The 15,373-nt window shown below is 37.7% G+C and overlaps 1 protein-coding gene across 1 annotated transcript in view; it reads left to right on the plus strand.

The window, feature by feature from the left end:
- The first annotated feature begins 1,034 nt into the window (after positions 1–1,034).
- The window catches only part of LOC107711006 (gamma-aminobutyric acid receptor subunit gamma-3-like), a 115,119-nt gene continuing 100,780 nt past the window's right edge, over positions 1,035–15,373 (plus strand). Inside the window, exon 1 of the mRNA XM_016515906.1 lies at positions 1,035–1,086. Within this exon, the coding sequence (XP_016371392.1) occupies positions 1,035–1,086 (52 nt within the window). The remainder of the gene's footprint in view (positions 1,087–15,373) is intronic.

Raw genomic sequence — 15,373 nt, forward strand, 5'->3', positions numbered from 1 at the left:
CTTCGGGAAGGCCAGAAGCGAGCCCCGCCGCCTCGGAGGGAAGCTGGGAACTGTGAGCGGACACCGCCGCCTCGAGAGATATGTGAGTGGAAACCGCCGCTACTGGAGATTTGTGAGCGGACACCGCCGCCTCGGGGGAGCTGTGAGCGGACACCGCCGCTTCTGGAGCTTTGTGAGCGGACACCGCCGCTACTGGAGCTTTGTGAGTGGACACCGCCACCTCGGGGGAGCTGTAGGCGGACACCGCTGCTTCTGGAGCTTTGTGAGCGGACACCGCCACTTCGGGGGAACTGTGAGCGGACACCGCCACTTCTGGAGCTTTGTGAGCGGACCATGCCGCTCGCACAGACATCAGCAGGGGTTCCTGCACGCTGCATATCAGCCCGGGACGCTCCGGGAACGGGTGTGAGGTACTGGGTGCGGACGACAAGGCCTCTGACACCCCTTGGATTGCCGCTTCGGGAAAACTGTGAGCTGGCTCCTCAGCTAACTCCACCCTGAAGGCTGAGCCGTTCAAATGCAGAGCCAGGTTAATGTAGTCCTCCAGCGACTCCTCGGGGACCCAGTATGGCATAAGGGACTTGAAGGGCTCGGCTAGGCCTCCCCAGAAGACGACCATGAGGCAGGTCTTCTCCATCGCCGACCGATGAGCCACTCCAAAGAAGTCCCTGGCGTACTCCTCAATACTCTGGTCTCCTCTGCTGGACCCATGTTTGCGGGCTGAATTCTGTCACGGGGCGGTAAGGGGCACCGTGGAAAAACAGGGTCTGGGTCCAAATGCAGGTGAAACAAGATTCAATAAACAGAAAGGCAGACAAAAGAAACAAAACAGGTTACAAACCAAATGACAGGATAGGGATACAAATACGGCACAAGAGCTTGCATCAACCAGACCTTCAAACAAATAATTACAATTACAATTCAGCCAGGCAGAGTGGTGGGATTGTGGTGTATAAATAGTCCATGACAATGAGGAACAGCTGAGGGTGTAATAAGTGACAGGTGTGTGGAGTTTGGGGAATGGAGCCCGGGAGATGGCGACCTCTGGTGGTGAGAGGGAGAAACGCAGGGCCCAGACTCATGACAGTAAACATTAGATCAAATTCTACATGTAATAAAAAAATCATGTTTGGCATGCTAACATGTGCTATTGATGTATATAGTGACACTAATCCTTAATAAACCAAATTAAGTTGGACTGACATGGAATCAATTAAATAATCCTTTGTAAATTGAGTTTTGACAAACTTAATGACATTGACTTAAAACTACTATAGTGCATTAATTTGACATAATCCAATTAAATTAGCTCAGTGAAATTGACTTTAACTGGATAACAAGAAACTGAATGTCTTTTCTTTCATTCAGATTAAGGAAGGGTATGGTTTTTTGTTCCCATACAATGGGGGAAAAGTCAGTATCGTCTTGGCCCTTGCTAACTTTCATTGTAAGGACAACAGTTTAAACATTCTTCAAAATATCTTCAAAAATTAATTTGTGTTCCTCATTCAGGTTTGGAACAACATGATGGTGAATAAATGATGACAGTTTCATTTTTGCATGCACTATCCCTTTAAAGCTAAAGGTCAGTGTCCAGTGGACATTCATCACTTGTCAACCAACAAATACCCCTCATTAACACCAATTCTCTTCAAGACCCTCCTGGTTAAAGCATTACCAGTGGTGATTGCGCTGGAATTGGCTGCTAGTCTTTATTAATCCCTATTAATAAAGGTCAACGAGCCCAGCTGTCAGAGTGCTTCTCTGTTTTCCTCTGGCTCTTCAGCAGGCCGACAGTCTGATCCCAGCCATTTCCACAGGACTGTTACCTCCGTGTCATGCCACCTGCCTCATACGTCTCTTTCCCTCTCAGCATCAGTGACATGTTCCAGGTCTCGACTTGGATATCTGCCCCTGCTCATTGAATATTTCAAAACCCCTTGACATTTCATCCTGTAATGAGCCTATACGCATCTGCAGAAGGAGGGTGGGAGTTAAGGAGAGTCAGACTCGGCTTCATTAATCCAAACCCTTTTGGCTTGAAGCGAGAAAGCATCAGCCAGACACACTTCTGCTCATTCACCTGGACTAGACCCCATTTATTTAGTGTATTGATGCTGAAATCCCTCATAATCCAGCGAGTGTGCAAGAAGTCTGACGCTCCTGATTAGGCAGAAAAGGTGAGCATGAAGGAACGCTTAACACCTTTCTGCCAGGATGTAAGCCTTAAAGATCACCCTCCTCCACAGGATCATGAGTTCTTATCGTAGGTTAGCACGGCTTCAGACACAAAGTGACGCGGAGATAAGTTGCTGTGAAATGCTGTATGTGAATTTCTTCAGCTTTGTTATATCAGAAGAGCAATCCTCTCTGTACGTTTCAGATCAGTCTTTAGATTTTTTTGACAACATGAATTGCTTAAAATAGATAAAATGCACGTTTTTGTAACCTGGGTTCCCACAGAAGACCTGCGAATTTCAGGCAGTTTTAAATTGTGCTTTTCAGGCTTGGAAAAAAAAAGGTGTGATACAATACAGTTAAAAGTTTTGGGGTTGGTAAATATTTTTGAAAGACACCAAGACTTTTTTTATTTGAAAAACAATAATATTGTAAAATATATTATAATACATAGTTTTCTATTTTAAAATATGTTTTATTCCTGTAATGGCAAAGCTCTTCTTTTTTTCTTCTTCAGCAGTTGTTACTCTAGTCTTCAGTGTTGCATAATCCTTCCAATATGCAGATTTTTATTTTTTGGCTCAAGAAAAAGTGTCTTATTATTAAACAGTTGTGCTGCTTAATATTTTTGTGGGAACCATATATTTTGTTTTCAATACTCTTTGATAAATGGAACTTTCAGACGAACAGCATTTACCTGGTTTTTTTTTTTTACTGACCACAGATTTTTGAAACATAATACAATTTGATCAAAACACAGGGAATGTACACAAAATGTATAAATTAAATTAGATTATTTTATATAATGTATATTGAAAATTCTCAAATTTTTGAAATCAGAAGATGTCTATTATCCACCAATTATTGGCCAATGCCGGGCCAAACAAAAATAAAATAAATAAATAAATAATTTTTCTGTCTATATTTTGCACTCTCAGTAGTAATAAATCATCATTTAAATATATTAATTACAAGGATGTAACATAGGGTTTGGGTCTTGTTTCTTCATTGTTTTCATTACTTTTATTTTGGAGTTTGGCCACAGTCATGTTCTGTCATGTAACTCCCTTGTCTGTGTTATGTTTTGATTGGTTCTTTGGTTCATGTGTCATGTTCACATTAGGCTTGTTCGACTTCATGCGGTGCCGCAAAGATCGGTTGCCGCCTGACAAAAGCAATGCTTTCTGGTTAGAAAATTTGTCCGACTTTGATCGGCGCTGCAGCCGCCTTACGATCACATGTGCCATCAAAGTACCGCGAAAGCAAAACGAGACCAGCCGCCGAGGTCAGGTGCTGCAGTTGCTCAAAATCGGCTATGAGAGCCTTGATGACGACACACTTTATTCTCATTGGTTAGATTCTGATGACACGCATGACGTGTGTTGCGTGTTTATTCAAAAAATTCAATTCCAATAATGCTCACAAATCTGTGTTTTCATAACAGTAAAGCTTTTTTTTTTAGTGTAGTCGCACTGTTATATTGAGTCACGTTTATCAAAAAAACACTGATAAAAGCATATATACTCCCACTTTATTGATATTTAAATTAGGGTGACCATACGTGCCATTTTCCCAGGACGCGTCCTGGCCAGGATTTGTTTTGTCTTTGTTTTCCTGTTTTCATGTTTGCTGAAGGTAATGATCGAAAAGTAGTTTGACCAATAACATGCAAGCATTGTACATAATGGACCAATCATGGCGTGTGAGAAGGTGGGATCTACGGTCAAAGCGATGCAATTACGCGTACATATTAGGTGTGTTCGACTTAAAAGCAGTGCGGCTCAGACCGATCAGTGTTTGACATCAAAGTACCTCGAGAGCGTTTCGAAAGCATAACCGTCTGTATGGTACTTTGATGTCATACACCGATCGGTCTGCACACGCAAACAAAGCCAAAACCTAGATATTTTAGGCAATATAGAAATCCTGGCCAGGACGCGTCCTGGGAAAATGGCACGTATGGTCACCCTAATTTAAATAGTATATGTTTATGTTGATTGAACTTTATTCATGAACAGATGGTGCTGTATTAAGTAGTAGTATTAAGTAAAGCATCACTACCGGGAGCAGAAAATGTCCGACTTGACGTCTCCACTTTTAATTCCGCCCCGACTGCAAGCGGCTACACTGGTCAGCCGGTGGCAGGCTAGTGTAGTTCATCTCGAAAAAGCCTATTGGTTGTCTTAGTCATGTGTCCTGTCTCTCATTGGTTGGTTCTTGTCATGTGTCCTGCATTGTTTGATACAAATAGCCCTCATGTTGCCTTTGTTCTTTGTCGAGTATTGATGTAGTAACCTGCTTTTGGAGAGTCTAGTCCGTTCATGCCAAGTCAAGTCTGTTTAAGTCAAGTCAAGTCTTTGTTTGTATTTTGGATTTCACTTAAATAAAAGCTGCACTTGGGTTCCTCACTACGCTCACCTCCAGTGGACTATTTGTTGCAAAGGACTGGTTCCTAATGTACAGATGAATATCACAGAACGTGATTATCCAGTAATCACAAATGATTGATAAGTCATGGAAATTTGTAGCTCTAAAGGTGTGGGAAGCCGGTTATCATATACTAAATACAACATCATTCACTTATTGCTGTATCCTTCATGCCAGCAGCCATAAAAGATCTCTGCCAAGCCTCTTAATTTCTCTCCATGGGAATAATGCAATAACTTGCCTTGACAAGGACACTATTAATTTGATCTGCACTAGTAAGGCAAAACTCTGCCTGTGGCCACAAGCTTTGTTTTGTGCGGCATCTCTGTCAGCGTATGTCACACTAATTGACTGGGGTGTAATTCCAGGACTCCTCTCTGTCTGTCCCTGTCACATTCTGTCTTTCTCTCGCTCACTTTTTCCTTTACACACACACACACACACACACACACACATACTCAACACTTCAATCCAGCATTCATGTAAAATTACTAAAAGGCTCTTGTCTGATTATAGTGAGGGCTTACAGCAGAAGAGAAATGGAAGTGAGTAAAATGATAAATGTGATGTAGGGAGATGAAGGGGAGGATTTGAGAGAGCTGGACATAGTTGTAGTGGCACTCATTTATGAAAGATGACAAACATGTTAAAGGGGTCATATCATGCTTTTTTTAAAGATCATTATTTTGTGTATTTGGTGTAACAGAATATGTTGACAGGCTTTAATGTTCAAAAAACACATTATTTTTCAAATACTGTACATTATTGTAGGTCCTCTATGCCCCGCCTCTCTCAAACGCTTCGTTATCTACAAAGTCCCTCCTTCCGACAAGCGCAGTATGCTCTGATTGGCCAGCTGACCCAGTGCACTGTGATTGGCCGAACACCGCAAGCACTCCTCGGAAATGTAAGGCCCCTTACCATAATTGCGAGCTTCAGCTTTCAAAGTAAATGTAAAGACAGAGCCTGAAAGGGGAACAGAGTCTCGTGACAGACACAGTAATGAATATGTGTTTCCAGTACACAAGCCACGGTTAAGCCAGCTGACTCCACTGTGATGTGACGCTGTCTCTCTCTCTCTCACACACACACACACACACACACACGGGCTGTATTATGCAAATATTTCCACATAGTGAGGTAGATATGTGGGGGCGTGTTAGAACGAGCCGTTTTAGGGGGGCGTGGCAGAGTCTTAACTTTTTGGTTTTGAGACTTTAGTCTTTGCAACTTCAGGGATCTTATCTATGCACAATCAGCTTGTAACACTCCAAAGAGAAAGAAAAACTTGAAATCGCATCATATGACCCCTTTAAGTAACTGGTTTGCATTGGAGCTTAATTAATTGTAATGTGGTTTTAAAGTTTAGCATATGTTTATGCACCTGCCTATTAATCTTGTTTGTTTAAATAATATTCAGAAGATAATTTTTTTAATGCAGGCACCTTAGAAGATTGTATTCCTGTCAACCAGTGCAGTAATGGATTTTAGCATTTGTATGAACTTTTATTAACGTTCTGCAGCGATATGCATATTAGGGTGTTTCTTAAACTGTGGGCACTATTAGCCTTTTGGCCTTTTAGAAAATAAACTTTTCACATTATTAATTTAATTTATTTAGTCACAATGTCTAATAGTGAAATACAGCACAGTTTTTTATGAACCAAAATGGTAAAAAAATAAATAATAATAATAATAATTTACTCCACATCTAAAACAATGTATGTTGTTCGATAACATTATGTGATGTAAATTACATTTTAAACATTTTTGAAATAAAATAATAACTATTTTGTCTTGCTAAGGAACATATAAGTGTCCCTAGTGGAAGAAATACATAATAATTTATAAAATTATTAGAAATAATACATGCAAAGATATGCATATTAATACAGTAACTGCTCTGATGACACTTTACAAATGTACTGTAATTTCTTATTACAGTATGTTGAATTATGCATGGCCTAATATGAAATAATACAGATTTGTTGGCAAATGATTATGAACGATTGTCTTTTTCTGATTAAGTATAGCTAAATTACAGAAAGAAAGACTGAATTATATTTTGAAGATTACAAACTATGGTTAATCGGCCAGAAGGAATAGGTGTTTGTCTGACAGAAATGCGTGTCTGTAAATGTGAAAGAAGCATTAATTCAATGCCATTTATTCAGGGCCAAATGACATATATAGGGAAAGAATTAATAAATGTGGCACATTATGAAAGCTGAAGACAGGCAAAGAGGGGATGAGAAATGACAGGAGAGGGAGAAAGATATGACAGAGAGATCAGTTGCCCACTGGTCATATCAGCCTTGTTTATCATGCCCTCCCCATCTTCCCAGATGTCTCCTGTGCGTCTGAGTGTTTGACACTGATATGGTTCAACTTCACTGTGACATAAACTCCTCCTCTGACTGGTCATTCTGGTTTTACTGTATTTTTGATCAAATAAATACAGCCGTGTTGAGCATAAGAGACTCATTTAAAAAAAAATGTTTTTAAAAAAATCATACAGATCAGTAGAGTATATAGAAAAATTATATATTTGTAAAACAATGCTCACCAAAGTATTGGTGATAATACATTTCAAAATAATATTATCATTCATTTTAAAATGTAATTTATTCCTGTGACATCAAATCTGAATATTCAGAAGCCATTACTCCATTACTCTTTATTGTCACATTATCATTCAGAAATCATTCTAATAATCATGATCGTTAGTCATGCTGCCTAATATTTTTTGTAGAAACTGTGATACATTGTTTTTCAGGATTATTTGATGAATAACATCTTCAAAAGAACAGAACTGATTTGAAAGAGAAATATTTTGTACCTGTAGTCTTTACTGTTACTTTTGATCTATTTATTTTTGATCAAATAAATACAGCCGTGTTGAGCATAAGAGACTCATTTTTAAAAAATGTTTTTAAAAAAATCATACAGATCAGTAGAGTATATAGAAAAATTATATATTTGTAAAACAATGCTCACCAAAGTATTGGTGATAATACATTTCAAAATAATATTATCATTCATTTTAAAATGTAATTTATTCCTGTGACATCAAATCTGAATATTCAGAAGCCATTACTCCATTACTCTTTATTGTCACATTATCATTCAGAAATCATTCTAATAATCATGATCGTTAGTCATGCTGCCTAATATTTTTTGTAGAAACTGTGATACATTGTTTTTCAGGATTATTTGATGAATAACATCTTCAAAAGAACAGAACTGATTTGAAAGAGAAATATTTTGTACCTGTAGTCTTTACTGTTACTTTTGATCTATTTAATTCATCCTTGGTGAATGAAAGTATTCATTTCTTTCAAAAGAAAAAAAGAAAATCTTACTGACCCCAAACTTTTGAACATTTCAGAATCCCCCTGTATAAAGACATGCTACTGGATCCAGAGGTGACATTTTATTATTGGCTCAAAATGTATGTTTGGCAACCCTCTACATTGCGAGTAAATCACTCGCATATGCGACTAAATCTTCACTCTGGGCGACTAAATGATGTCTAATATTAGCCAATTGCTAATAAATTCTCAGATTTTACTCGCCAGTGTGTGAGTTGGAGGCTAAGTATAAGTTTAGCTCAGATATATTTTCACTCGCCGAACACTCTCTGACTGAGCGCATCAGAGTTTCACTCTCCAAGCGATCTGTGCTGTTTTTCAGTTCATTTGAATGGATGTGCAACGTACAACGTACCGTAAACTCTAGTGTGAAGGCGCACAACTCGCCGTCCTTTGTTTCACACACACACAAGAGAGAGAGGGAGAGAGAGAATTGACGCGCTACCTATGCGCGCTACATGTAAACGATATTCTTTGTTGTATTTTGCTGTCACGAGCGAACGCACACAACCTGATTAATATTCATGAATCCAGTAGCTCATTAATCCTTGGTGCGTTTTATATTGTTCTTATTAGTAGAATTCGTATCATTATTATCTAATCAGTATTTTTCTTAGTTTTTCCCCAATTAATTTTTTTTTTTACAGAAACACTGAATGACCAAAAAAGCACCACCACCAGCCCGAATAGTAAAATATTTAAGTAAGCTTTAATCTGTAAAAACAGCATGTAGTATTGAGTGGAGTATGTGATCAGATTTGTGTGTGGTTTTTAACACAAATGCAAGCTGGCCTCAAAGACATCTGCCTGGCGGATGATGCATTCACAGAGTTCATCATCACCCAGAGCAGGAAAATCTGGACGATTAATGTATTCAGTGTTTTTGCATTGCCAACTTTACACTGTACAGAGAACTGGTGAGAGGTTATAAATAATACAGCAATTTGTGGTATTAGTGGGGTGTAAAATTCTACAGCATTTTGGTCCAAATACTACGATGATCCATTAGCAGCCTAGAGGTGCTATTGGTTTACTGGAAATCAAAGCTCATATGTAAATGCCAAGTAAACACAAGCTTTACCTTGTTGCAGAAGTCTGCTGAAATTTGGATTGCATACTGTGAGAACATTATGAAAACACCTACGCCAAACAGAAGGAGATGAAAGGTGTTGGCCAGTGACTCTTTGTTTTTGACTCATAAACACCACAAGGATGTGAAAGGTCTTTCCGGTAAGAAATGTGCTTTGAGGAACATGCAGTGCTTTTTACTTCAGCCTCGCGATTTGGAACAATGTGCGATGATTTCGCAGTTTTGACAGGCATTTCATTGGAAACGTTAGTCCACAATGAATACAAAAGTCCTTTTAGAGTCTGCAAAGCAATGTAGAAGCACAACAACAGGGAGAGGTGTTGTTTTGGCAGGCAGGTCACTGCTTCCTCCTCTCCAAGAGTAGTTTGACCCTTATCATGCAGAATGCAGAAAAAACAGTGTTGTTCTTTTAGACTTTAGACGCTAGCCAAAGAAGTGTTTAAAATCAGCTATTGGATGTTTTCCAGTAAATGTTTCAAGAGGGACATTCGTCTTGCCCCAAGCCATAGTGCTGATTGGTGAGCGCTCAGCTTCCCCCTGCTGTTATTTTACTTACACAGGTCTGTTGAGGTTAATGAATAAGAGCACAGACATTTTCCCGAGGGCAACACACACTTCTCTAATGGAGCTAAACAACTACACCAAACCACAGCGGTGTAAGTTTAAAGTAATGTCTCCTACTACCCATTGCTCGTGACAGGCCAACCCTCCCTCAGATCCTCCCACAAAGAATAGCATTAAAATTGTATCACTTTCTCTCAGAGCTTCTGTGGTGTTAATATAAACTCCGGCAGGTGGTGGATATTTGCAGGCAGCTGATTGGGATGGAATTTGAATTGGAGCGTCTCAGGCGGCATTGCAGTTTTGGAGCCGTGATGGTACACTCTCGATTTGCCTGAGCAATCTTTCATTAGGGTTTGGACATACTGTAAGTGAAGATTAATGTTAGCCTCCCAGAACCCCTCCTGTCCACATTTAATTTTGACTACTGATGAATGGATGTTCACATGGCTTCAGAGAGAATAAATCCAAGGCGTTCATATTCGAAAACAAAGCACAGCATGGCAGTATTTTAGGGAAAAGTATTTGGGGGGAAATCTGTTAAAATTTTATGTGCAAAAGGGAATGAGAAACCTGTCTGTTTCTTTTATTAGATCTTGCTTAGTGTGACTTTGATCAAGTCTAGACATGAAGAACCAGAGCTAGCGTCGGCCCTTTGGAGGCAGCTGCTGAGACGCCTTTAGTAATCACTCTAGATTGTTACTATCTGTCAGTCTAACCACAGATGCTGAGCTAATTATGCTGTTGCCTGTTAGCAGGTGAAGTATGAGGATAAAGATGCAGTCTTGCTCTCCAAAAAGAAATTTGAGCTTTGGTTGGCCTTATTATACTGACTTGTCATAATATGTATTCAGTGTATGTATGTGTATGATATTATTATGAATGAATTGTCATACAGATGTTGGCAATTTAATGATTTTGTCTGTTTAGTTGATGTCATTTAATCATAAGCTATATCAGATAGTAAAATGCATTTACTTATTTGTTTGTCATAAATTACACTATACAATCAAAATAGATTCCCTTTACGGCTTTATAAACTAATATTGCATAAGGGTAGATATTAAGAATGATAATATTTTAAAAATTTTATATACACCCTGACCCTAGTAAAAAAGTGAAAGTATAGTTCAAATCTATTAACATATTTACTGACATATCGCTCGAGACTTACTGATGTAAAAAGTATAATTCAACTTTATTTGGAGTACTGCTTGTGCACAATGCACATTTTTTATATTATTAAACTGTGTTTTAATGTCACTATTGATGAGGATTTTATTATCTTTGAATAATATCGGCCTTTAAATGCAAAATATTTAAAGTTTACCTAAATTATACTTGCAATAGTTCCACTTTAGCACAATCAAATATACTTCAGTGTATCTTTAGTTGGACTTCAGCACTTCTTTTGCACAATTAAAGTGCATTAAGTACAAAATTAGTTGTTCCAATTTAGCAGACTTGAAGAATACCAGTTTAGTATGCCAAAAGTACAATTATAGTGTATTTTTATTAAGTACATAATATGTATGTATTTTGTAGTATACTTAGCATGAAATAAATAGATTTCAAATACATTTAGCCTATTTATTTTTCACTAGGGCATATACTGTATACATCATTAATTATACATTATATATATTTTACAATATTTACATAATTATGTGTAAATTATTTCTGATTACCTGACTGACAGTGTAATATTATAATGTTATGAATAGTAATAGTATATATGTCCTAAATTCTCTTCACGTACGCAGATTATTTTAAAGCAGCTCAACCTGTAATGGACAAAAATATTATGTGAATATAAATACAAAATAAAGCTAAAAATGAAGTGCGACTGTGTTCTTGTTTATTCTTTTGAGTGAGCGTGGCATGAACCGGTGCAGGCGGAGGTTTATACTTCAGACATTCTTCAGGAGCTCTTTGAATGTGTTTTACTGTATAGTGTAGAGTTCATCTGGAGTGCTTACATAATCTACTACTGCACCAGAAACAGAAACATACAATGGGCATTTCATGGCTTTTCTATATTCAATTAAAATTCCATTTGGGTGGAAATGTAATTGAAATTTAAAGTGCACAATAATTTAAAATCATTTGTATCCTGCATGTATTCATCACGGATTAGGAAATATCGTGCAATGTAACAAGCTCAACTAAAAGATTCATAACAAATGGGAAACATTCATAATACATGTAAGCATATTTTCATTCATTACTGAACAGTATTGACAGGGATTTAAAAATTTGAGACTTAATGTTAATCAATATTTGTATAATTATTTTGTGTTCAAGTATTAAATTAGCTACATGCAAAATTCAACTGTTATCTGTATTTGTGTACCACATGTGAGTAGCAGTTAAAAAAAGTTGTGTATGTTTCTTATATTTCTTCATTGATTTTCACCTGTAAATTAGCCATGTATTTTGGAATATTTTTGAAACCATATTTCATACTTTTCCGGTTGTTTTATCATTCTCGGATTTTTTTAAATTCTTTTTTAAGTAAATACTTATATTTTTCCCTATTTTTCCACATCAGCTATGGTGCCATCAGCCAATTTGTGTTGTCAAGACATAATTTTCCTGTGAGTAGTCACATGGCATTTAGCCTATCTATCAACTGATAAATATAACCAGGCTCTCAAGATGGCAGATTTCAAATCACATGCGCCAGCCAAGCAATAGCCATTTAAATTGTTGAGAAAGGTAACAGATAACTCCAGATTTTACCGCATTGTTCGCTACATGTCAGATCAGTTTCTTATGAACTTCCTTTTATGTTCATGTAGACAGCTGCACCCATAGATAGTGGACACAGAGTAAGCTCACCACAGACTTTTCATCAAATGTTATTTACCTCTAAATGGTTGCATCATTAACAAGGTCATGTTTCTGTGTTTAGAGAGTTTTAATGGCTGTTTATGGGGTGGTGGATGTCATCATTAATGTTCCTGCTCTCGGTCTGTTGCGGGTGATTTAATTAGTGTGTCTATGGTGATTCTGGGCAGAGAGCTTGCATATTAATGTTCTCATCGACGGACACACACAGCTCTGGGAGGAAACATAATGGTGCAGGGGCTAAATGTGGCCATGCAGGGTTGATTGCTGTTAATTTGTTTCTCTTCTACGATGATGGCTGCGCTGACAGGAAGCATAAGACAAAAATTGCCCTTGTGTTTGGCCACGGCATGGTCACTTGACAAACAGGATGCATGATTCATTTTAACACTCTCCTCCCATAAATTTTGCATCTGAAAAGGAAACTGTGTCCACGCCTTTCCAAGGCAAATTCTTCACTTTGATCTTTAGTAAATCCTGACAGTACTATTTTAATGCCAAAAGATGGTTGCGCAAGCTGTTAGTAAATCTGGCCCAAAAACTATTATTTATTTGTTTTTAACTCAGAGCAAGTTTATTTTTATTCACTGATTTTTATATATTTTTTTCATAAGTTATACCTCTATCTTTTTCACTCCCTGCCCAAGATTTCCCTGTCATCAGTTGTTCTTTTGTAAATTGTGAGGTTGTTTATGAAGTCTTTGGGAGTTTCACGATGATTTTCTTGTAGTGTGAATTATCTGAACAGATTCACTAAAGCATTAGCGAGTCTCTTAATAACATGCATTACAAGATTATTTTGCTAGCAAGGAGCATTCTCTCTTTTGTGAATACAAAAAAGTGAATTTGGCGACTCTTAATGGGAGTGCATCATGTGCATGCGTATATGCCATGATAAGATAGTGAAACAATTAACACTTGTTTTGATTAATGGCTAATTGTTTTGTTGATATGTTAAATAGGATATGGCAGGTTTTCAAAAACATTATTATTCCTAATTTTCATGTAACATATGTACAGTTCATAGCATACTTTTCATTTCTTTCAAAGATGTTTGCGTTGGCAGATTCACTAAAATAGGTACCTGATCTAGATCGTTGTGGGTCAGATTAAACATCTGTTCTCTGCTCTGCATCCCTCCAAAGAGTCATTCATATATTTATTTTTACCTATTTTTAGAGTTTTAATGGCTGTTTATGGGGTGGTGGATGTCATCATTAATGTTCCTGCTCTCGGTCTGTTGCGGGTGATTTAATTAGTGTGTCTATGGTGATTCTGGGCAGAGAGCTTGCATATTAATGTTCTCATTGACGGACACACACAGCTCTGGGAGGAAACATAATGGTGCAGGGGCTAAATGTGGCCATGCAGGGTTGATTGCTGTTAATTTGTTTCTCTTCTACGATGATGGCTGCGCTGACAGGAAGCATAAGACAAAAATTGCCCTTGTGTTTGGCCACGGCATGGTCACTTGACAAACAGGATATGCTTTGATCACTTCCATCGCTTTCGTGGCGAATCTTGTGAGATAGACGACGTGTCCATGAATTTCTTAGCTATTATGAGTTCGGTCTCATCTAACCTATCAACATGCCCAGCGCAATTTACATCCTCTTCTTAGCAACCGAACACCCACTTTAGAGCCGGCATCCCTTGGATAACATTAGAGGATTGTAAAATTATAGGAGCATGCATTCTGCTATATAGGTGGCCACATCTGTGTGTAAAGCAATTAATGAGTTAGTGTGACATTTGACGCAGGTGCTTGTCCTCATCCTAACTCTAATGAGCAGACATCCTCTGTCGGAGACAGGCCCCTGACCCCCTCACCCGACAGCACCCCACAGCTACCAGCGGACACCAGACCAATACCAAACACGAGTTTACACAGAATAACATTAACCATGCTTCCTCCCCGTCTTTGAAAAGGAAGTTGAGAGAGAGAAAGTGTGCAAACATGTGGATGGTGATGCTCAGCTATAATGGCATTGGCAGACAGCAGGGAGAGATCTATAAATCTTATATGGAAGCACAACCAAACATTTTGTGTCCAGCTCCAAACACTAAGCTCATTAACTTTTTTGTACGTTATCATAGCACAGCAACAATATCTGTCTAATTTGTATCATTGCTGTAAATTGAAAGCAATTACAAACTGTAAATGTAATTTTCCAGCTGTGAAATAGGACATTGGATGATGAACTGTGACTTACGTGAGTAATGAAATATTCATGGTACTTAGCTGTTATTTCCCATATCACGGTCAAAGTTGACAGCAGTATGTTATAGTTCTTTATAATTAACCAAACATATCCAATAAAAATTTTAAACAGGTAAAATATTAGGGATGCAACGATACCATTTTTTCAGAACCGATCCGATACCGAAAATTGTATCGGCTGATTCCGAGTGTCGGCTGATTCCGATCCGATACCAACTCAGATTTTTTTAAATCAATGTAGAATTTCTATACTTCTGTGTGTTGACCTGATCATCACTCTTTTGTGTGTTAAACACGATCTACTAAATATAGACAACTTCATTTTAATGAAAAATAACATGAAAAAAATATATAATCATAATCTATGACAAAAAATACTATTATAAACTAGGTTAGTGGATAATTCAGCAGCAAAAGTTATTCTAGAAAAATCATGGGTGCACAATAATTTTATAAAAACATTGAACTAAACTAAACATTTTGATGAAACAACATTATTTAGTGAGGAACAAATAAAAGTTAATAAGTGTAGGACTAAATCTGGTAAAATGTTACACATTGCTCTTTGTATTGTTGTAAAATACATTCATGAAAAACAAGTAAATATATATATATATATATTAGGGATGGAACGATTACCGGTTTCACGATAAATCACGATAAAATGCCCTGACG

Source organism: Sinocyclocheilus rhinocerous, unplaced genomic scaffold (genome assembly GCF_001515625.1).
Source record: "Sinocyclocheilus rhinocerous isolate Xijiao unplaced genomic scaffold, SAMN03320098_v1.1 scaffold85, whole genome shotgun sequence".
Lineage (NCBI taxonomy): Eukaryota > Metazoa > Chordata > Actinopteri > Cypriniformes > Cyprinidae > Sinocyclocheilus > Sinocyclocheilus rhinocerous.